This window comes from Aythya marila (genome assembly GCF_965140915.1).
Source record: "Aythya marila genome assembly, chromosome: 12".
Taxonomy (NCBI): Eukaryota; Metazoa; Chordata; class Aves; order Anseriformes; family Anatidae; genus Aythya; species Aythya marila.
The window spans coordinates 8,250,378-8,272,872 of NC_139053.1; the positions used below are offsets into that span (position 1 = coordinate 8,250,378).

The 22,495-nt window shown below is 48.7% G+C and overlaps 2 protein-coding genes across 5 annotated transcripts; one reads left to right on the forward strand and one right to left on the reverse strand.

The window, feature by feature from the left end:
* Window positions 1-370: 370 nt before the first annotated feature.
* On the reverse strand, window positions 371-6,862 carry FBXL8 (F-box and leucine rich repeat protein 8). Of its 4 annotated transcripts, none has more exons than XM_082770060.1 (4): window positions 6,586-6,862; window positions 5,817-5,952; window positions 2,812-3,047; window positions 371-2,389 (listed from the first exon to the last, which is right to left on the reverse strand). In XM_082770060.1, exons 3-4 carry the CDS (start codon window positions 2,973-2,975, stop codon window positions 1,414-1,416), a joined length of 1,140 nt encoding a protein of 379 aa, XP_082626186.1. In that variant the 5' UTR covers window positions 2,976-3,047; window positions 5,817-5,952; window positions 6,586-6,862; the 3' UTR covers window positions 371-1,413. The 4 variants fall into 4 exon arrangements, with proteins under 4 accessions (XP_082626186.1, XP_082626185.1, XP_082626188.1 ...); XM_082770059.1 differs by having other exon boundaries at window positions 6,561-6,862; XM_082770062.1 differs by lacking the exons at window positions 5,817-5,952; window positions 6,586-6,862 and adding an exon at window positions 4,847-4,863.
* A 22-nt stretch (window positions 6,863-6,884) lies between these two features.
* On the forward strand, window positions 6,885-22,339 carry TRADD (TNFRSF1A associated via death domain). The gene is made up of 5 exons (XM_082770063.1): window positions 6,885-6,965; window positions 9,290-9,441; window positions 13,100-13,377; window positions 15,068-15,254; window positions 16,576-22,339. The coding sequence occupies exons 2-5, from the start codon at window positions 9,300-9,302 to the stop codon at window positions 16,878-16,880; spliced, it is 912 nt and encodes a 303-aa protein (XP_082626189.1). The 5' UTR covers window positions 6,885-6,965; window positions 9,290-9,299; the 3' UTR covers window positions 16,881-22,339.
* Window positions 22,340-22,495: the final 156 nt, after the last annotated feature.

A 22,495-nucleotide genomic window follows, 5' to 3' on the forward strand; every position in this document is an offset into this window, starting at 1 on the left:
TTGCGCTGGGAGGTTTGCAAGTCACCGGAGTGAATCCACCTGCTGAGAGCCTGTGGGATGCCCAGCACAGCAGCGTCGGATTTGTCATAGCACTTGACGTGTTATTTTGGAATATTCTTGCCCCAAAAGCCGGCCAGCACAGATGAACAAGGCCTGGCCAGACCTCAGGGCTGCACATTGTTGGCAAGGTTTTGAAAAGTCAAAACCGTAAGTTGGCTTGGCTACAGATCTCATGTTATTTGCCAGGAGAAACGATCTGGCTCTTCAGTGAGATGAGAGGCTGATGAAAACAGCTACACATACAATCTACAAGGCAACATACTTTATTATTATTGTTGTTGTTGTTATTATTATTATTATTAATATTTTTTAAAGCTAGGTCTAAATAGGTGCTTGCAATGTAGCTTTATGCCAGGATTATTTCCATAGAGAAACTGCTCTTCAAATAACAATTCACCAAAATCTTTGGCACAACAGGCAAACACACACACATCCGAATTCAGGTTCAAGGTACTTTTGCCATTAGTTGATGAGTGCAAGGTGGTACAAAAATCCGTAAATGCTCTTGCTTCTCCTAAGACACATTAACAATTTAATGAAAGCAAAAGTCTTTGCAAAAGGCATTCAAATTATAACCTGGAAATCTGTGTTCCTGAGAATCAGAAAGAAAGGATGGAAAAGGATATTTGCAGACTACTACTTGCCTTTTATTACTACCTTGCCAGTGTTTTTCCTTAAGTGCTTTTTTTCCTGCTTGCATCTTCTAACATAATTCACAACCTATTTAGATCCTTCCAAACTGGAGTTACCTGACATCTGGATACTGGGTGAGCTCACAATCACAAAAATGCCACAAGAGGAATTATCAAATTTAGGGTGGATTTTCCATCAGATGACCACAGTTTGTTGCTATTGCCCACAGAATCCACGTGGCTAAGTACCCCAGGGAACACAAAATGGCTGCACTGAAGCTGTTACTTTTTTAACTGTCCATCTAAGTAGTTGCTGGACACCTGACATAACATATTTGCCTGAGGTTCTCTTAAAACTTAAAATCAAAACTAAATTTCACTGGGGTCCTCTGTAAAACTCCATGACGGATGTTTGGCTTTCCTTCTATTGCTAAATAAAGAAGCAGAGAGGAAAATAGACTTGTCCTCCATATTCCAATTAAAAAAAAAAAAAAATTAAAATAGGCAACTCTATTTCTCTGTATAACCCTTTATCTATCACTTTTGAGTACAAATGTTCAGTCTGCTGAATGGGCGTGCATCATATTGAACAGTCAGTGATAGTGAAATAGCATGGTCTCAGCAAGCTCAGAGGGCATTTTACAGCATTTTCCTCATAGCCCTAAAGCTTCTCTCACTGTACTCCTGCAGCTCCCCACAATTTTCCCAGGAAGGCAGGAGGTCACTGAACTGTCACTGGTTTCCATGGGTGCCGCTCCTTGGTGATCTTGAGAGTGTATTGTTTCAGGCTGGGGCAGTGTGTGAGGAACGCTTCCACCACCTCCTGGCTCACCACACAGTAGCAGTGGATCTCCAGCAGCTTCTGGCAGTGCCTAGCCAGATCTATTAGCGAGGAATTTAACTCCTCTGAGGACGTGGTCTGTAGTGTCAGCTTCTTTAAAGTACTGCTGTAGCTCTGGGTGACAAACCTAATCTGATTTACCATGTAATTAAAGGTGTTCAGTTGCAGCGTGCTCACAGGTATGTTCAGCTTTAGGATCCGTGGTATTTTGCAGGCAGGGACTGTATGATCAAATTCCAGGTCTACACAGAGCTGAGGATGCTTTTGACTTACAGCGGCCCAGAGCTCTTCTGAGATGACAGGTATATATTTGTCCAGGCGCTCACAGAAAATGTCTAAATGCGTGAAAGCTGCTCTTTCTGGCTTGAGCAGTTCCAGAAATACATCATCAGACAAACTGGCGTAGTAAACCCCCAAGGCTGAGAGTTTGGGACACGCTCTGAGAACTTTCCTAATGGTGTCCGGCGCCACGTTGCATACCAGGGTGCGGTTGTTGATGAACAAACTGTGCAAGTTTGGGTTGGTGGTAGCTATGAGTTCAACAAGCTCGTCATCAAGGGTAAAGGGCATTTTTCGGAAATCAATATGCTGCAGATCTATCTGGTTTCTAGCATCACATATATTCCGTATGCTCTGTAGGATGTCCTGGCCAGAGTAGAAATAGGGGTTTTCCCCATGGCACACGATGCACAGCTGCTGCAGTTTGTGACTCTGTTTTGCCAACAGATCTAAGATGCGCCTCACATTCTGCCGGTTGACCTCTTTGGACTGGTCAAACACAATCTTCAGGTGTTTGATTTGGCTGAGGAACTGGACCAGGCTCTGCAGCATGCTTTCCTCATCCTCTGAATCACATCTGAAAAGGTAAAACAAACTGTTAGAGGAGGCGAGAGGAGCCAGTCTCCAAAAAGACCCATCAGAGAAGTAGGTGTCCTGATGAGGATGATTATTCAATAACTTTGTTTCTTGCCATTTTTAAACAGCAACTTAAAGGAACTTACCTGAGAATGTAATACTTCCCCCAATACCTAAACCATCAGCAGCATTTAAAAAAAGCAAACAAAATAACACAACAGCATAACACAATTTCCTCTATTATAAGAAGACATGCTAGTTATGAACTGTACTATCACACACAAGTCAAAAATAATGTCAATAATGTCACAGTCTAGGGGTGGATGTTATAGTATATGGGGTGTAGATATTCAATGTGCACTGATAAGTAATGAGCTTGTTATTCCTGCAGATGCTCAGACTTCAGAAAACCGCTCCTCTTACCTGATCTCTGTGAAATGCCAAACAGAGCTAGAAGAAACAGCTCTAGCCCACTGTTTGCACACCTGGAAGACTGTGTATCTGTCTTGAAGGGAAAGGTAATAGAAAATTTGGATGAGGATTTCCTCTGGGATGTAGTTCCACAGTTCTGGGACTGGAGCAAGCATTTTGCTGAGTCAGTCAAGTTTAAAAATTGGAGAAACTTCCAAAATGGCAATTAATTTTCAAAGCTCCCTGTTCTAAAAAAGAAAGACACGTTAGGATTTATCAAACCAATATGACTAGATCGCAGAGAAGGTCAATACTTTTTCAAACTTGAAACTTCATCAAATTTTGAAATTCAACATAAAAACAGGGAAAATTCACTGGCCAATTGTTTTACACATTTTTTTCAACCAAGCCTAGGAAGCTCGTGATACCTTTCAAGAATTAAAGATGTAAGATCAAACCTTTGGAAAAAAAAAAAAAAAAAAAAGTTTATTTTTCCTGCAGCAAGGTTTTGCTACTCTAAGTAATAAAAATGCAAGGGAATTTTCTAGCACTGTTGCCCTGGTATTCAAAAAGCTGAGACAGATTCTCAAACTGTAGGGGGAAAAAAACAAAAAACAAAAAACTCTTTGCAAGCAGAAGCTCTGCGCAGAAAACAGCCCTACACATCCATTTTTTACTGATTGCAAAACAAAAGGCTTATAGCAGAACCCGGTAGCTTAATTACAGTGACCCTTGCCGGAAATAAGACATGGCAGTTTGACAGAAATATTTTATTACTATTAATCCACTTCTTAAAAATTGCATTTACACAAGTCTGACTTAGAAATGCAAGAGCACATTTTGATTAACCCTTCACGTGAGCTACAAGGCAAAAGAATAAACACCTGGGACAAAGGCTGAGGTTGACGGCATCGTACAGAATTCTTTCATCCGTCTTCTACATTTCTGCTCAAATAAAACCACCAATATGAGAGTTTTTCATTCCTCTCATAAGGAAGCAAGGGATTTTTAAATGACAGAACTTTACAGCCTGCAAACATTCCCCTTCCTGGGCTAGCACTGAAGACTGGGCAAGGTCTCACGACCTCACTATGAATTTTGGGCATGCCCTCTTGCTTTTGAAGGCCCAGGTCCAGGAGTCACAGCGTTATCTCAGCACCACACTTTTCATTGAACTGAAAGCCTACACTTGTAGAGGTACTTTAGGTAGGGAACGAGTTGAAAAACATGAAGCAAGCACAGGGCAGCGATGCAAAAAACAATGCAGAGAGAAAAAGAACTAAATATTTTTCTAGAATTCACTGCTTTGAAGTGTGACTCATTATTTTGTGTGACAGCAGCAGCATAGCAGCTATTTTATCTTATCTACCATCGTATCAGCGACAACCCCCTTTCCACCCACCACTGAGAGCTACAGCGGCCAAATAATACAGTCCTGCTTCCTTCCTGGGAACTTGCTATCTTCTGTCATTTTCTCTGACAGTCGCCTGACAGCTTGGACCCAGCTTTTAGCTGCATTTAATCCCTCCAATAGACATTTGCCAGAATGCTGAACCACTCCTAAAATCTCACATGTGCAGCTCCTTTTATTTTCATGATGTATTTTTACCTAAAGCCTAAGCCCTTGGAGTCATGTGAAAAGACTGCGAACCTCTGAGAAAGTAGAAAAACATTTCTAGTCATGGCAATCCTTTGGAAAAGCTTCAAAACACGGCTTGAGAGAGCAGGAAGGCAGACAGGGAGCAAAAAATAATTAGCGTTAGCTTAAGCAATTGCGTGGCTTTCAGCGTGGCTCATGGCCTGCGGATACGGTGGGTTGGCCCGGGTCCACCTGGTGAGGACAGCGGGGTCTGGGCCGGCTCACATGAGCCACCAAGGTATCAGAGGTGTTGACCGCATGAAGGAGAGGCTCTGCCCACTGTTGCGTCGAGTTTCGTCAGCCCTCAGCGGGCAGGGCTCAGCCAAGGCAGCCCTGGCCCCAGCAGGAGCAGGAGAGCATGGGGAAGCCCCCGGCAGCCTCCTCGGCCCGAGCGGGAAGCAGCGTTACCTCTGAGCAGAGCCCGGCCTCCTCCATGCTCTGCAGCTCCCCAGCCTGCGCCCCAGAGGGAGGAGCGGAGGAGGAGATGCCAAAAATAACAGCCAAGAGGCGGCTTCCCTGCCCACGGGGTGGGAGCTGGGATGCTGCGACATGCTTTATGGGAATGCACGCATTAAAAGGCCTGCCTGGCTCCTACTTCAGCACCAGCCCTCCTCCCAGGGTTTAATACACAACGCTGGAGCTGCCAGGCTCGGTGGGAGCCCCCATCCTCCCCCAGCCCGGCCTTCCCCACCAAATCCAGACCCCAAAATCTTGTGCTGGCCAAGTCTCTGCCTCTCCCCTCAGCGACAGCTTCACTCCCCAGACAGGGAACCGTGGGGTAGGACTCAGAGTGCTTATCGAGCACTTTGATTTCACCACACGGGATGCTCACTCAGCACCGCTCGGCAAGGGCTGGCGGAAGAGAAACTTGCTATCAGCGACCTTTTCCTCTTTCACTCCCTTGGCACGCTGCACAGAGGTTAACTTCAAAGGGAAGGTGTTTAGGGGACAGAAACAGGTGACAGCCCCCCACTGCAAACCACCTGGTTGTCCCCACCTGGCCCTGGCAGGCAACTCCTGGTCTTTTATAGGGGAAGCTTGGGATCAGCCCCTGCTGCCATTTAACCCCACAAACCCTTGGGTACATGGACTCACCACTGTCTCAAGCTGGCAGCAGGAAAGCACCTGGCTGAGGGCCCTGGGTGCTGCCTGCGCCTGGGGACCTGAGCATCCAGGAGAGCCCGCCTGCATTAACCCCTTCTAGGATTTATTTCATGCAGATTTTTCCTTTAGCTAAGAAATGAGCTCCTGGCATGGAAATGTTGTTGTAAAATGGCATGAAATAGGTATGTATTTTATACGTGTATACACATTTTATACGTGATAACGCTTCCCCCTCGCTCAGAGGAGGAACCAGACCTGGGCAGGATGCTCTTACCTGAGGCTGAGGATCCAAATCCAGCTCCTTGCTTTGCGTGCCACAGAACCAGGGGATTTGCACAAAAGCTGCTTTGCTCTTGGCGGAGTTACCACAGCTTTGCCTGGCTCAGAGACGGGCAATCTATCACAGATCCCTGTGGGAAGGAGCAAACCAGAGCGTCATCTGAATTCAGCGCCTCTATGGACCCTGCTGCCCGACTCATCCCGCAGGAGACGCGGGGACCAGGCTGATGTCCCTGCACCCTCACCAAGCTCAGCACCACACTGCTCTGCCCCTACTAAGTGGGGTCCCGAAGGTCTCCTCTCACAAACAGCGCTGGGCTCCTGCTCATTTCTTTTGGCAGCTCTCCTCCTTCTCCCACCATGCTGGGACCCACGGAGCCCGCTGGATCTGCCTGCAGCGGAAACCCCTCACAGTTAACCCTGAGCAAACAGCACTCCTTAGGGCGGCTGTACCAGGCTGCGGGGTTGCTGCTTTCCCAGCGAAACGATCCCAGGACACCTCATTAAAATGAGCTGTAGGGAAGGGAGGGGGTGAGAGCTGAACTTCGCTAATTACTGACCCAGACAATCTTCCTTTTCCCGTTTACCACTCGCTCTCCTCAGAAGCATCAGGGGGCAAAGCTGACGAGTGCCAGCCGGGACCCGCCAGCCTCAAGCCACACTGGGGGCTCGAGTGACCGCTGTCACCGCCTACGGGACCAGGACCCCAGTCCCGGACACGGGCAGCTTCCCAAGCTACCTGAAGGGAGCCGTTTGTGCCTTACACGTCCTCACGCACGCGAGCGGCCGCAGGGTGGGCACCCTCCTGCCACCGGAGCCCCTGGCCGCCCTGCAGCACCCAGCCCAGCGGCGTGAAGGCGAGGGAGGCCCAGAGCCTCTCTTCTTCCCCTTCGGCTGCTGCCGGCCTTGGCGCGGCACCAACGCTCGCTTGGGCCGCGGAGGGGCCGGAGGAAAGGGGAAAGTGCTGGGGGAACCTCGGCTGCCCTCAGGGCTTAGCCCAAGGGCTCTGGCTGCCCTCAGGGCTTAGCCCCAGGCCCCCGCCCGCCATCCCGGCAGCGCTGCAGCAGCGGGCGGTGCCGTGGCCCTGCAGGAGCGCAGAGGCGGAAGCAGCGGCGCCGAGGCCGGGCGGCAGTGGCTGCAGGAGGTAAAGAAGCCGCCCGGAGCTGCTGGAGGGGCCGGGGGAATGCCCTGCAGGCACGCAGAGGGGGCTAGGGTTGGGGCCGAGCATGGCAGGGACCCCTGTGTCCCAGCTCCTGAGAAATGCCTGGGCAGCGGGGGAAATCGCGGCGGTGTTTTTTTGCCTTGACACGAAGGCGGCCCCCTCGCAGCTCGCCGTTGAGTAGCCGGCCGTGCGCCAGAAGCGGGCAAAAAGGGAGCTAGGGATGGGCAGGCGTGGTGCTTGGGGCTTCGGGCTGGGCTTGGCAAAGCATCCTGCTATGGGGTGAGCGCTTGGCAAGCCACCCGCTGGCCCCCTGAGGCGTTGGGCATGACAGAGCCAGGGGCCCCTTCCCGATGCTGGGGGTAATTTGCAGGCCTCCTGGCACTGCCCGGGTGGTTGCAGAGGGGTGAGAGCCTGCCCTGGGCAGGGAAATGGGGTCCGTGCTGCAGTGGTGGGAGCAGGACCAAGCCGGGTCTTGTATTCGTGTGCCCCTCAGGGTGGGTAGGGGGCAGCCGGGTGGCTGCACTGGAAGAGATGATGAATTAAGGGGTTAAATTGTTTAAATATCCCCCATCTGCTGTTTTCTAAGGAGCTGCTGAGCTTTCTGTTACCTTCTTTCTGTGAGATGGAAGGAGATGGGAGCCCCAGTCCCACACTTCCCTCTGTTTGGAGGTTCAGACCACACCATCTCACCTCTGTGAGACGCTTTTCTACAAGGGCTGTGTGTCCTGGGAGACTATGACCCAGAAACACTCGCTCCCCATCCCACAGGCATTTCTTGAACTCCTGGAGTTTCAGTATGAACTTCATGATTCACTGGTTATTTCCTGGAGTTTCTGAACCAGTAAAAGGCTCCATGCTGGGCTCAGTTCAAGTTATAGTAAGGAAACGGGGTGGGTCCCCATTTACATCCTGGTGCACTTGTCATGCTGCAAGGGATGGCAATGGGTCACAAGCCACTCTGGTGGTCAGTCCCAGTGACCAAAGATGGGGCCACCTTCACACCCATAATCTGAAGGACATCAGGTGAGGGGGACACTGCCAGGTCACCACAACACAGCAGAAGGCAGGAAGGGATGAAGGCAGGAGGTAGGAGGGAAGGGATGCCCATGGGGAAGCAGCTGATGGTGTGACAGAGGTGTAAGCAAGTAGTCAGAAAGAGTGGGCAGGACTTGGGAACAGGGCTGAGCCAGAAGTCCCCAAATTACTCGTCACTGTGACGTGCGGGAAGGGCTGGCTGTGTGGGAGCAGCTCCTGGGGGCTTGCAGCAACCAGCTCGTGGACGTGCTCAGGCAGCGTGGATGCACCTGGAAGGAGTGGTGCTGTGCCCATCTCCTGCGGTGCTGTGGCCATCCCCTGCATGCTCTCTGGCAGCCACAGCCTCGATCTGGCACTGCCCAGTGTCAGCATCGCTCAGCAGCTGGAGTTTGGGAGGTGTTTTGGTTTATCTTTGCCTTGGGAAGCAGAGCTGGGTGCAGCTGCAGCAGATGCAGTGTTGTGTTAGCTGGCCAGCAAGGGGCAGGCGCGATGAAGATGGAGGGCTGGATGCGCTGCTGTCCAGGAGTGTTGCTGCAAGAGGCAAATAATGGGAGAAGAATCATAAATGAGCTAGGATGTAAAATGAAAGGATATGGCTGAGTGTCCACGAGTCAAAGCTCACTAGTGCAAAGAGATCTGAGACACCTTTTTGATCTAAATTCTCAGGGAAATCAACTTGCAGTTTGCCTTCTGCAGCCTTTGGTCCCAGAGTACAGCTTGGTTGTAACCTGGCTCTGTGCTGGGGAGAAATAAGGCTGTGCACTGATCCCTCAGGTACGCAGTTTTCCCTCCTGAGGGGCCACAAGCATGTGGCAGCAAGGGAGCTGTGGGCACTGTAATGTATCCCTCAGCGAGGACAGCCAGGGGACCAGAACCTCTGAGTGCAGCAGGGATTCAGGTGATGGTGAACGTGCCAGAACCAGGACTGCTGGGTGCCCCTGGAGCACCCCAACCATCTGCCTTAGCTGAGGACTGAAACTCTTTGCTTTGGAGTCTCTTTGGGCTAGAAATGAATGGGATCCAGTGGAAAATAAACTCAGAGCTTTGTGAGCTGCCAAGTCTTAATGACACCACGTCACACTGTGCTGTGCTTTACAGAACAGCAATGAACTCCTTAAAGGTTACACTTGTTTTGACAACATCGCTACCTCCTCTAGAAGTCAGGGTGGATCCCTGTAATCCCTTCATGCTTGTGCTTACTGCTTGCTGTACTCACCTGGTATCAGGCCATTGTCTCTGTAGTCTCTCAGCCCAGCTGTGTGATCCTGTAGGGTGCTGAAGATGGCAGGCAGCTCGGCTCCCTGGATCGGCAGCGCTTACCTCTTCCTGCAGTCAACGTGCAAGACTATCGCTCTGCCATCTCTCTACGAAAGCTCCCAGAAGAAACCCAGCGTGTTCAAGGCACTGAAGTTGGCATTAGCAGGTACCCGTCCTCTCTGATACCTTGGCAAACTGACCGTCTCATCTCTTCACATAGCAATGCCATGCCTTTCTTTAATGTCACACATAGGGGTAAGGAAATCTGGTGCCAGATTGAGGGGAGCACCGAGGTTTGGGCTGGGATTTGAGTTTGGACACACAACAGGATGTAAAACCTTTGCTGTCATTCTTGCTAACATATCTTCCTTGCAAATGAGATGGGCTACCAGCACGGCCACCTATTGCCCTCCAGCTGGTGAACCCATTGCTGCTGTAGCACTCGGGTGTGTTCAGCTGTGTGCCCATTTCCTGGAGTTATTAATCTGTCTAGATGGGCTGTAGTCAGGAGAAGGTTTCTTCTTTTGGCTACTGTCTAATTCTGCAGGTCTCACCTCAGTTTACCTCAGGATTCTGTGTCAGCCTTGGACTGTGCTTGTTTATTCCTTAGGGGGCTACAGAGGAGCCTCTCCAAGGATTTACAGCCCGTTTATGTTTCAGAGATTTCTGCTTCCATCCAGAGCAGTCTCACACAGCCTGTTTGTTGGTGAGCCAGGGAGAGAGCAGGAGATGAACTGACAAAAAAAAGAAAGAGATTCATTATCAGCAGCACTGCGGGGCTTAGCATCTATCCTGATGCTCAGAAACACCTGCCAGTGCTGTGCTCAGGTGCCCACGCCACCTGCAGGGGCAGCCAAGTCAGAAGGAAAGCCCAGTTACGTGGAGGAGCTGCCATCTCCCTTCACAGCAGGACTCGGGTTTGCAGGTGACCCCAAAATTGGGGGCACGAGATGATGTGCTCAAGGACATGGCTGCAATTCAGGGAGACCTGGACAGGCCGGGGGAATGGGGCACCAGGGACCTCATGAAATTCATAAGGACCCTGGTCCTGAGAAGGAATCTGGTCCCTGATAAGGAAGAACCCCAGCAGCAGAACAGGCTGGGGATGGACTGGCTGGAGAGCAGCTCTGCTGAAAAGGGCCTGGAGGTCTCTGTAGATAGAAAGCTGAACATGAACCTGGCCAACAAAGAAGGCCAACAGTAACAAGGGAAGTGATTATCTCCCCTACTTAGCACTTGTTAGACCACATCTAGAACACTGCACCCAGTTTTGGGCCCTGCAGTACAAGAAGGACATTGGGAAAGTGGAGCAAGTTCCCCAGAAGGCCACCAAGATGCTTGGTGACTGCAGTTGTTTGCCAGGTGAGGAGATGCTGAGGGAGCTGGACTTGTTCAGCCTGGAGAAGAGAAGGATTCAGGGGGACCTAGCACCAGCCTTCCCATACCTAGAGGGGGGGAGTGCCACACTCTCTGTGGTGGTGCATGGGAGATGAGAGACAACAGGCATAAACTGCAAGAAGGAAGGCAGACCCTGAATATACGGACAAACATTTTCCCCTCAAGGACAGTCAAGAAGTTCCCCCGAACAACCGTGCATTCTCCATCCTTGGGGGGTTTCAAAACCGGAATGGATAAAGCCCTGAGCAGCTTGGTCTGACCTCAGGGCTGATCCTGCTTCGCAAAGGAGGTTGGGCCAGAGACTTGCTGGGCTTCCTTCCAACTTGAACTGTCCTGTGAATTATCCTGCTTTGTGAAAGTTTGTTTAAACACATTTATGTGGGAGGGGAGAAGATAGCAACTAGTATGAAAAAATCTTTAATTTCTGCTAGAGAAACATGATTTCTTCCTTCAGAAGCCTACTTTTTAAATGAGTGATAGCCAGTAGAAGCTCTTTTCTGATATAAGCAACCACAATTACATTAACTTCAACTGCACTTAACAGTATTTACATCAAAAAAAGCCTTGAGACGCAGATGGCGATGGAAATATATTTCTGTATCTACCCTTGCACCAATTTGACTGCAGACTAATTTGAAGAGTTTATCATATTTACCTAGAACAGCTCTCACAGTGCTCTTTACCTGTCATACAGTAGAGCCTATATTGATTAGTTGGGTTTGTGCAGCTATCCTGTAATTTCTTCTGGCAGTCATCAGTCTAGCAAAGTTGGCTAGTTTATCCAGTACAGCCCAGCTCGTCTTGCAGCTTGATCCCAAGATTTGAAACAGCAGGAAGCTCGACACAGTTGTCCAGTTAGGCTCGATTTATGCTTGCTTCGTTTCGCTGGAATGTGAGTCTGCTCACACATTTAAAGGAAAGCCCACAGAAATGTTAAATGCTACCATGCCATTCAGACCTAAAAAGGACATGAAGTCTGAAGCTGTCAGAAGCTTCATGAAGAAATGAGTGCAAAATCCTCTCTCTTTTGAAATAGCTGTCTTGTACACCATTCATAAAGGTTTCCATGTCTGTACAGCTTTTTTTTTTTACAGCTTTTTTTATGTACAGCTCTTGCCCTGTTGCATAAGCATTTGTTTGCTCAACACTTACAAAAACAAAACAAAACAACAACAAAAAAACATGAAGGAACCAATAAAAACAAAAGGACATTTCTGATCAGCAATTACAATCGGAATTAAAATCTCTCTCCTAGGTGCAGAGTCCCAGTCACACATCTAGTCCAAACTAAAACTGATGCAACCAGCCCTGTGTAAACCCCGTAAAGCCACCATTAGCACAGACTTTTAAACGCCAGGTCACTTGTCCCAGCCAACGCAGAGCACACAGGTCTGCTTTGCCTTAAGTCTCCCCTGGGCACATCTAAATAATGCCTTAATATGTGGTTTAGAAATACCTGATATATTGCCAGTCTGCGCTGATACAGCCGAACCGCCCTGTGCAATGACAGGCCGGGAGGTTAATTTGGGTCTGGAAGTGGTACAGCCACAGCCAGCCTCCCACAGGACTCTGCTAAAAAAAAAAAAAAAAAAAAAAAAAAAAGAGAAAAACACATACTTTAAACTTTCATCATCAGCATATAAAATCCCTGGGGAGACAAGGTCAGGGTACATGGCTAATCCAAATTAAACTTTGCTGGGAGAAGGGAGGACAAAGCCCTGACCTCTCTCTCTCATCCATGTCTCTCATGCTCCCCCTGCACTAATGTTAGAGGGTGCAACCCTGCCTTGTCCTTGCTGAGATTTTACCATGAATTAATTCCCTGTGCAAAGAAGCTAAACTAGTCAAGGTCCACTCTCAAGCAACCAAAATTCTTGTGGCTGGGTCTGTCATGTGTAGCTGGGTCTGTTGTTTGCCATTTCTGAGATGCATCGAAGGCTCCAAGCCAGCCAGAAGCTACCTTGTGTTACGGGGTGGGGAAGAAACACTACGTCTCTTTCCAGAACTTCTATCACTGCACACAACTCCAGTCACAGGGACTGGAACCTGGCTCAGCACTGAGCTGAACTGTGCATTTTCATCTATAAGATGCACGCCTCTGTTGTGCTACCTGCTTAGTGTAGCCATTTCTGTCCTAGAAATGGAAACTTGAACTCAAAAGCTCTCCCAATAAACTGTTTTGGGATAATTACCTGGGCTGTAGTACCACCTGGACACTGTGCTTCAGGGGATTTGTGGTAGCAGGGCAGCAAAAACTTAATCCTTTCCTCTTGGTTTTGCATACAGGTTTTCCATCCCCGAGGACTTTATCACAGAGAGAAGACAATTCAAAAGCTACTCCCTTGCAGGCTTGGTGGTGGATGGGAGTGGGTCTGGGTTGTCTGTCTCATGCCTGGATAGTGACTCTGCTCGCTTCTCCCTGCCAGACTCCACCGGCAGCGTGAATGGTGTGGACATGCTCAAAGTGCACTGCAGCCACCCGCACCTGATCGTGCAGCTCAAGTTCTGCAAGCAGGAGAACTGCCGCCGCTTCCTGCAGAGCTACCGGGAAGGGGTGCTCCAGGAGTCCCTGCAGAACCACCTCCAGCTCGCCCTGGCCATGACCACGGTGCCTCTAGAGATGGAGCTGAAGGCTGGCAACGAGCACCTCGACAACATGCTGAAGGATGAGGATCGCTGCCTGGAGTGCATCTACAGAGAAAAGGTGAATGGGAGAGGGAGGGAAGCAAGGCAGCAATGAGGAGCACAGGAGGCAAGAAGGGGGTTGCAAATCCTGCTCTGCTGCAGCATGCTGGGCTGTTGAATTCTCCATCCTTCAGCTCTCAGCTGTACTATGGAGAAACAGCTCTGCCCTTCCCCAGAAATGATCTGTGCACTTACCTGGAAGGGCCACAGCATTACCTAAATTGGCCAACAGTGATTCTGTGAAACCACTGCAGTCTCTGTGTGGCTCAGTTACTGTGGCTGTTATCACCACTCAGATGAGGAATTGCGGAAGGCACAACGTGTCTCGACACACCCGTGAGGCTGGCAGGGAGGAGAGCAGTCCCGTGTGGAGCAATCGCTGCCCAGCACCTTCCTTCCCCGCCTCGCACACCTCCTCCTCTGAGCAGCAGTGGCACCTGCTCCTAGAAACGAGCACGACACACACTGCACATTGCACCAAGGGCTTGTGACAGAGCGGGGACAGGCAGCATCTGCTGCCAGCAGGAAGGCTGCCGTTCTGAGGGCGACGGCTCTCTCTCAGGGACGATGTCTAACATCTTGCTCATCTCATGCTTTGGCACTGGCACGCTAATCCTGCTAGCAAGAACAGTGGGATCTTGTCATTTCAGCACAAAACCAAGGCACTTGATGTGATTAAACTCCTTGCCTTTCTTGTCTCCTTTTTTATTTACCACCTGGAACTAGCAATACCTGACAGTTCTGGTTCCCTCTCAATGATCCCCAGAAATAGGTGGTCACCGACTCCTTGGGACGATTAGGCACAAGAGGGTGTTTGGGCAGGGTGCTCTTCTGCAAGCACGGAGATGAAATGCAAACCATTCAGCCCAGGACCAAACACGTATCACAAACCCTATCAAGTTCTACTTGCTGCTCCCTTCCTCTGCTGAATTAGCTGACTGGACAAAGAGATGGGCTTATTTTGTTCCCCACAACTGACTCAGTCTGCCCGCTGCCCAACAGCAGGGCAGTGAGAAGGATCAGTCACTGGCTGGGGGCAGAGCTGGGAACCAACCTCTTGTACGTGAGCTAAACACTGAACCGAGTCACAGCACTCACCCACTTTGACTCTTCCCATGTGCTTTGACTTATTTCTTTATCCCCTTTCTCCTGTCTTGACCTCTTTGGAGGTCAGATTATTTTGGAGGTCTTGGTTAGCAAGAAAAATTGGCTTGCAGAGGATGTAGAAAGTGCTAGGAACAAAACTTATGCAATGGAGGGGCAGACAGAGAGAAAGGGAGTAGCAGGAGCTGCCTGCTTTGGTGGCCATGAGCTGTTTGATCAGACCACCCTATTCTGTGGGTCTGACCCTCATGTGGAGTAAATCAGAGAACCCCACCACCTGTGGTGCACCCTGTTTCTTGCAGACAGCTGCTGAAAATAAACCCAGGCTAGGAGCAGTTCAGTGCAACCTGTGAGCAGTGAGAAACCCAGGGGAGACTGCCTATTTCATATCCCATTACAGATTCAAATTCACACATTTATGGCCAGAACTCCTTTAGATTATCTCACTCGATTCCCGATTTACAACCCAAGCTGCAGCCACCTCACTGCTTCTCTCTGAACACCATCACCATAAGCTGCACTGACAAGGTGCCTTCCAGCTAAACCCCAAGGGCTTTGCACGGCAGCGATCCCAGCCCCAACCACTGATGCTGTTTGTGTTACAGCCTGACCGCCTGCGGGATGAGGAGATCACCGAGCTCGAGGAGTATCTCCAGAGCCTGATCCTTCACCAGAACATCAACAACAACCTGCCTGCAAAGGACTGCGCGTCTCTCAACTCCCCGTCTCTACCGTCCCAAGGCAGCTCTCCTTCCCCGCAACTCACCTTCCTCTTTCAGGGACAGCAGTTTGGTGAGTGGCTGGGATGCAGCCCTCAAGGCAAAAGGGGAGGATGAAAGTTCATATTGGGGTCTGCCTCAGGTAAATCAAGGATCTGCAGCACCCTGTAAGGAAGGAGGTCGATTAGTAATAAGATATTGCCACACACCTCAGCCCTTTTCTTCCTGGGGTGACTCAGAGCCAGATGCTTCAGAGTCTGTGTCCCTTTGCAGCCTCCTCACATTTTAAAGCTCCTTCATACTGAAACAAAAATCACAGAGTAGTTTTCTTTCCCTCCACATCACTTGGTCGAGGTGAGTCAACAGCACAGGGTTGGATCAGGCTGGGAAGGCTGCTGTGGAAGTCACCAGCCCCACTTCCAGCTGGGACTGCTTAAGCCCAGGCTCTCTGAGGCACACCAACTGTCTGTCTGTCTCTGGTGTCTGTCCACTGTAGACAGCTTTGAGATAGTCTCACACTGCAATTTTAGCTTGAGATCACCTTTTTTTTTTTTGAGCGTGTTTAAACTGTGTATGCAGCTTCCAGTGTTAAACAGCTGAGCTCCTGCTCTGTGTTTCAGTATTTTAAGGATGCTTAGGTAGGGAAGGGGGCCTTGGTCAGAAAAGCCTGGCTGAGTGGCTTTTGAAAGGTTGAAACAAATAAAGAGGATGAACAAATAAAGAGGATGCCCGTTAGAGAAAAGCAAGCTCTGGCAAACTACGAGGCATTTTCATCCCAGGGGAGAAAACGAGAAAATAGACAGTGACAAGCTTGTGGGGTGGGGACAAGCCCATATGCCCTGATATTATGGAAAGACTTCAGAAGGAGAATGACCTGAGCCAGGCAGGGAGCCCAGAGGTGCCAGGGCAGGTGGCTGGGAGCAGGTAAATTGCCACCCAAGCCACCACCACTGCCCCTGGGGATCACAGAGTGGTGTGAACAGCACCTTGCTTCCCGCCTGCTCCCTGCACAAGTACTGCAGGGCGTCCCCAGGGGCCTTGAGGGGACACGTCCAGCTCGTACATGCAGAGCAGGGAGACTACGTGGGGACACTGACTCCGGTTTATTCTCCCTTTCCAGCAGAGGAGGATTGCTGTCTGAGTGCACAAGCCCCTGCCCACGGTGGGCTGGTCCCTTTAGCCTCCCTGCTCTCACTTCTGCTCCCAACTCAGTGCTCTCCTGGTGTTAAAACACCAGCAGACAAGCAGAGCAGCTCCACAGCTGTTTAATAACACACTGTGCATGCCAAACACACTCCCTGCTCCACCAAAAACTGAGTAAACTTTGGCCAGGCCCTGGCTACATCACACCAGCCACGAAACCTTGTATTTTATCTGCCTTCTGTTCCTTTCAGCCAACAGAACACTCACCCCAGACGACCACCAGAAATTTGCCAAGCTTGTGTCCAAGAAATGGAAGCAAGTGGGTCGCTCTTTGCAGAGGAACTGCCGGGCCCTGCGAGATCCTGTCATCGACAACCTGGCCCTCGAGTACGACCGAGAGGGACTTTACGAACAAGCCTATCAGCTGCTGCTCAGATTTATCCAGTCGGAGGGGAAGAAGGCCACAATAGCGCGACTGATCGCAGCCCTGGAAGAAAATGGTCTCACCAGCTTGGCCGAGGAGCTCTTGGGCCTCCATTCCCATGAGGACTCCTAGAGCCGAAAGGGCAGTGGCATTGTTGAGGGCTTCCTTGCTTTAGCTAGTGTCTGAGACTGCTGCCAGTGTCTGGGAATGTAAAGCCCTGAAAATCACCACAGGTTTCTGTGTCGGTGGCAGTGCCGTGGAGGAGAAGTTCTGTGCTCACAGAGGCCAGCACAAGGCTCTGACGTTCCTTATTTCACTCTGTTTCCAGAAGTCAGCTTTCCCTTCCTATGAACTGGCGAGAGAGGCTTTCAGCCTGACTTCCTTCCTTCACAGTGAAGCAGCCAGACAAGTTAAAGGGCCCGAGGGGAGGGAAAGGAGAAAAGCAAGGAAGGCATCTCAGAGAATTCCTATGGGAAGCAGACACCACCGGTGTTTGTCAGATGTGGCCCAGGGCCATCACCCAGAAAGCTGCAATATATAGGTATATTTTTATACTGAAGACATATATGCCCTCAGGCATGACACTGAGCAAAGACAAAGGAAAAGTAATTTTTTTTAAATCATTTTCCTTCTTTGCTCTTCAAACAAGGAACATCTGTGGCACGTGCATCTGTGCTGCCCTACCCCAGCACAGCTCCTTCCCACATCTTGCCACCAGAAGATTCCTCTTTACCTGGGACAGTTGTAATCTTCCACAGGGCACAACATCACTGCTGTAGAACACATTTCCAGCACTGAGCAAGCAATATGGATAAGCTTAAATTCAGAGAACCATTCCCAGCTCCTTCTGGACCATGGTGAACAATAATATATTGACTAGATCACATTCAGCTCTTCCCACCAATCTGAAGAAGCCTGCATCTGTGAAAAGGAAAACACAGAGTTGGAAGAAAAAATACACAGTCAGCAAATTCCCTACGGGCTGCAGATTGGAACTGCTCTTCTATGCGTGTTGCAGCATCAAATACCACCCTGAGCCCAGCCCACAGAGCTGAGCCAGCCCCTCTGAGCAGCTGGCTGCCAGTGCCTTTGCTCCCTTTTTAAAAACCTGCCCTCGGCCTGTTGAGTTCACCAGAGGGGATTGCTCACTCCTTGTGTGTCCCAAGGGTCAGGATTTGCACCGAGCCTTCCCTGCTGCGTTGTCACTGTGTGACAATTGGGCATCAGCTCCCAGGCCTGTTTTTACCTGCCCTGCTTTTGAGGGGAAAATATTGCTTGCCAGAGAAGGCACCCAAAACCCAGGGCTGACTCGTGCGTTCAGTTCCAGTGGGATAAGCCTGCTGTCTCCTGGTGTGTTGATGCAGACTGCAACAGAGCAGAGTTTTACCTTTGCCTATAAGAAAGCACAGAGCAAAAAGTTTCTAGTGCGACATGGATCCCATGAAGCACAGCAAACAGACTGACTACCTTTGACAAATTCCTTATGCTTTCCTGTTGTTTTGTTGTTTTTTTTTTTTTTACATACATTTCTGTTAATTCTCTCCCTCTTTGACCTTCCCAGCCATGGGAACAACCAGTGGAAGTTATGCCAGGTGTAGAAAGTGGCTCTGTAGCACATGCAAAGCCTGTGCATACACACAAGTATCAGGCCACTGGCGGTCAAGACAGCACCAGCTTTCAGACAGACAAGCCCCGATGGCCTTACAAACCACAACTCACCTCTTAATCCTTTGCTGGAGTCATAGCTGTGACTTGGTAAAGAGAAAAGCAAACTTGGATTCAGGTGTGGGCTTAAATCTGAGCTCGTGGGGCTGGTGTTGCTCCCTTACCCTCTCCTAAAGGCATGCTGAGAGCATCAGCTCCCTGAAGACTCACATCAGCAGGATTTAGATGACCAATTTCTATCTAGTCTGGGTCTGCACGCTTCAAACAACCTGAGCATAACCTGAGGAACCTGGCATTTGTCTGCAGGTTTTGGATCCCCAAGGTTACAGACACTGTGTAGAAAGGAAATGGAAGGGGTCAGAGAAGGGGAGAATGTTTTCCAGGTGTCAAACTGTCTCCATCTTGTCCTTTGCTGCAAAGAAAGCAGGACTTCATGCATTTCTACAAAGACTGTAGCCCCGTGGCATTTTATTAAGTCATTCTAAGTTAGTGCTGCTGCAGCCTCATCTTCCCCATTCCCGCTGTGTCCTGTCCTCTCTCTTCCAGCAGTACCAGTGCTCCCCCCAAAAGGAAGCAAGTGCCTCTGCCAGGTTTCGTTAGGGACCAGCACAGCGATGCTGAACCTTCATTAATTTAGGCTGCTAGTGGACCCTACCTCAAAGCATGTAGCTTACCCTGGCTGGGAAACTCTGCTTGGCAGCAACCCAGCCAGCCAATGGTATGAACAAAAAAAGAACTCCTCCCCTCAAAACCAAACCAAGCCAAACAACAACAAAAGCAACAACTTTAACACAAAGACACATCAGAAACTTGAAAAATACTTTAAAGGGCAAGAGGGTTTGCTCTTGATTTTGCAAAAAATATTTTTAGAAAACAAGATCATATGCACAGCCTGCTGTCTCATTTGTAACAACTCCTTCTAAGCTTGCAGTCTACAGCTATTCATGTGCACATTTATATATGGTTATAAGGCAGCGACCCACTGGTGTGAGCTGCTGGCTTTTATATCATCTGTTAATGCTCAAAATGAGAGTTATTCTTCAGCATCTATTTCAAGTCCAAAAACTTTCTTTGCTGCTATTGCTGTATTACAGAGGACTAAGCATGAATGCTCTTTTTTTCTTAATGCAAACCTTGTGCATTTTATTACCCTGCAAGCACTTGGCATATGTGTTTCCTCTTACTCACAGATTCCCTCTCAAAAGTGCCATTAAGTGCTGGAGCTCCTGGCAACCTTTCTGGAATATCATCATCTCTAACAGCATTCACAGGTACCTTCATTGCAGAGATGCAAAGGAAAAGGGTTTTCCAGTGATATTCCATAGTGGAATCGTGCTGAGCACGTGGCACGGTTTAGGATCGTTAGCAGGGGCCGTTTTATACCTTCTTTTCAGTGATCAGCCATCATCAGCAGCAGCCATATGTTAGATGCTACGTAAACTCGATTCTGGTCTCCGGCAGAGTCCTTCCTGCTAAAAGAGATATTTTTTTATTAAGTATTATTCAGCACAAGCATAGATAAAGACAATTTTCACAAGTGCCTTCAGATGAAATAGATAAATTGGATCGCAAATACCTAGTGTTGTTTGCATTGATTTGACAGTTGGTTATGGCTTGACTCCTGAGCTTATGCCTGTTTAATCCAGAAGATGGACTGCTTTACACCACCGTGCCTGCACCTGATCTTACACCACGCAGGACAGGAAGAAGCACTCACAAACAAAAAAAGATTAGCAGAGATTTGTTGAAGAAATTAGAAGCACGTCTTCTTTACCTCTGATAGTAAAGCGATATGCAGAACTGGAGAGAGTTGAATGCTGAGGATTACTGGCTACTGCATCAGGAAACTCAGCGCTTAATGATGGACCCAAGGGCTCTAATAAGCATCCCAGGTGGCTACCTGGCTGCCAGGCTGTTGAAAGAAGAGCACACTTGTGCAGACTACATTTCCCATCTCGATTATCTTCCTTCTTGTCCAGTGTGTGAGATAAGCTATAAGCAGTGCTGCAGCTGAATTTGGCCTCATCCCATAACAGCTCTTCTCTATGTATTGAGATGTGCCTGAAAAAAATATTAGGTAGTGGGGAGGCTGGGGAGGAAGCAGAATCGAACATGCATCAAACCAGCACACAACATTAAAAGCAAGTAAAGATACTAATAGGTTCTATGTAAAAAAATGAAATAGACAAAACATAAAACAAACAGCAGAAACCAGGCCAAAACACGCTCACAGGAAGGGATCCAAGAGGGCTTTTTTGTGGTAGAGATTGTTTTTGTAGCTTTAGCAGTGTTTCACATTTGAAGGAGGCTCCTTTCAGTCTGCCAGAAGGAATAAAAGATGCATCCAAAGGAGAATTTGAATGACTTGCTTTGGCATAGCTGAGCTAGCCTTCAGCTGGACAGAAAGGAGAGTGAAAGTCAAAGTGCTCACTGCACAGACTTTGATAGGAGGTTTCTGATAAAGAAAACTCAGAGAACACCTTGATCCAAAATTGTCACAAAAAAAGATCAGAGCGCCCTGGAGGGCAGAGTCAGTAAAACATCATCCCTCTTTGATGCCTGTTAAAACTACACCATGGATTTTCGTTTACCTGCTGCAGATGGCGATGCACAATCACAGCAGATTAATCAAGAGGGGTGGAGAAGGTGCTCGCTCCCAGCAGCTTCAGTTCTCATAAGCAACAACTGCTTGGAGTGGATGAGTTGACTCGAAAACAAGGAAAGGGTTTCAGCATTATTGATCGGAAGCACTTAAAAATCATGAGCCAGAACTTAAAGAAATCATAAAATTTACTTCCAGATTTTCGTAGCAAGTCAAATTAAGAACGAACGTCAAGTGACAGCTTGCGGCAATGCTTTCCAGGTTTCTGTTTTCAGTTTCAGCCCTACAGTCGAAGAGAGATACACGGATTATTTTTAATGCAGAATGGGATGCTGATGTCAGAGCACTGCAGGTTACCGAGCTTTATGAAAAAATGTGAGCCTCCAAGTAAAACAGAGTTTGCTGCAGTTTCACAGCTAGGAAGTCTCAGAACTGTCTCTGTTTCAAGATTTGGGGGAAACTGAGGCAGAAAACTTTACACCGCTGTCAAGATATAAAAAACATTAAGGCCAAAGAGTGCGTAGGCTGAGGGAAAATACTTGTTCAGAGAAGTCATTGGTGCTTGGTGTTGAAGATGCTCCAGGCAAAGATTTTTTTTCCCAGGGTGAGGAAATTGTGCTTTTTTTCCTAAGCTGTTAATTTTGCCATTCGCTTCGAAATCTTCAGCACTGAGAAGACATCCCGCTGCCTGGGTGACCGTGTTGTCTCACCTCTGCCATTTCCAAAGGGATCTTAATGCCACCCCTGCATCGCACCACAGCAGCTCCCCACTGACTCAGAACCTAAAGTAGCTCCTGCAGCATCATGGAGCTCCAGATTCAATTACTTATCTCAAAATTTTGGTATAGCTGTGAACTTCTGCTATTGTACAGCCAAAACTGAGGGAATTATAGAATGGATTTCTTCAGTCTGACCCACACTGGAGTGGATAAATGGAACTGGTGAGGCATGCTGCTTTCTGCTGGCTGAGGATCTGGCCGTTTGTCTTTTGCATAGAGATGGGCCCAATTGGTGAGGCAATTTAAGGCCTGGAGTCAAAAAATTATATATTTTTCTTCTCTGGATTTAACTGGGCTTGAACTTTGAAAGCCAGTGAAGGGATTTGGCCATACATCTCTAATTGAAATCAGTAGGAGATGTGTGGTTAAGTCCTTTAGTCATCAGTGGAAAAATCCTTTGCTGACCTTTCTAATTCCAAATTTCCATGATATTCAGCACCAGATCTGGATCAGCCACATCCAGCTCTGGGCTGCGATGCCATGGATACTCAGGTCTAAGGCATTCGACCTCCACGATATTGTCTTTTATAGAAGAAAGCACTTTGGTCTATTTTTTTTCCATTCTCTTTTATAAATAAACATATAGTTTTGATGAAAAGAGCCTTGGAAACTTTCTTTTCTAACACTTAATGGAGTCATAAGAAGAAGGGGGCTCGCTAAAGTTCTGACCACGTTGGGTATCATCAGCTGTGTGAGGAGCA

Coding starts and splice junctions, on each gene's coding strand:
- TRADD (XM_082770063.1), top strand. CDS start 9,300: ATGGCAGGCAGCTCGGCTCCCTGGATCGGCAGCGCTTACCTCTTCCTG. Junction 13,378..15,067: donor AGTGCATCTACAGAGAAAAG/GTGAATGGGAGA, acceptor TTTGTGTTACAG/CCTGACCGCCTGCGGGATGA. Junction 15,255..16,575: donor CTTTCAGGGACAGCAGTTTG/GTGAGTGGCTGG, acceptor TGTTCCTTTCAG/CCAACAGAACACTCACCCCA.
- FBXL8 (XM_082770060.1), bottom strand. CDS start 2,975: ATGCTTGCTCCAGTCCCAGAACTGTGGAACTACATCCCAGAGGAAATC. Junction 2,390..2,811: donor TGGCATTTCACAGAGATCAG/GTAAGAGGAGCG, acceptor TTACCTTTTCAG/ATGTGATTCAGAGGATGAGG.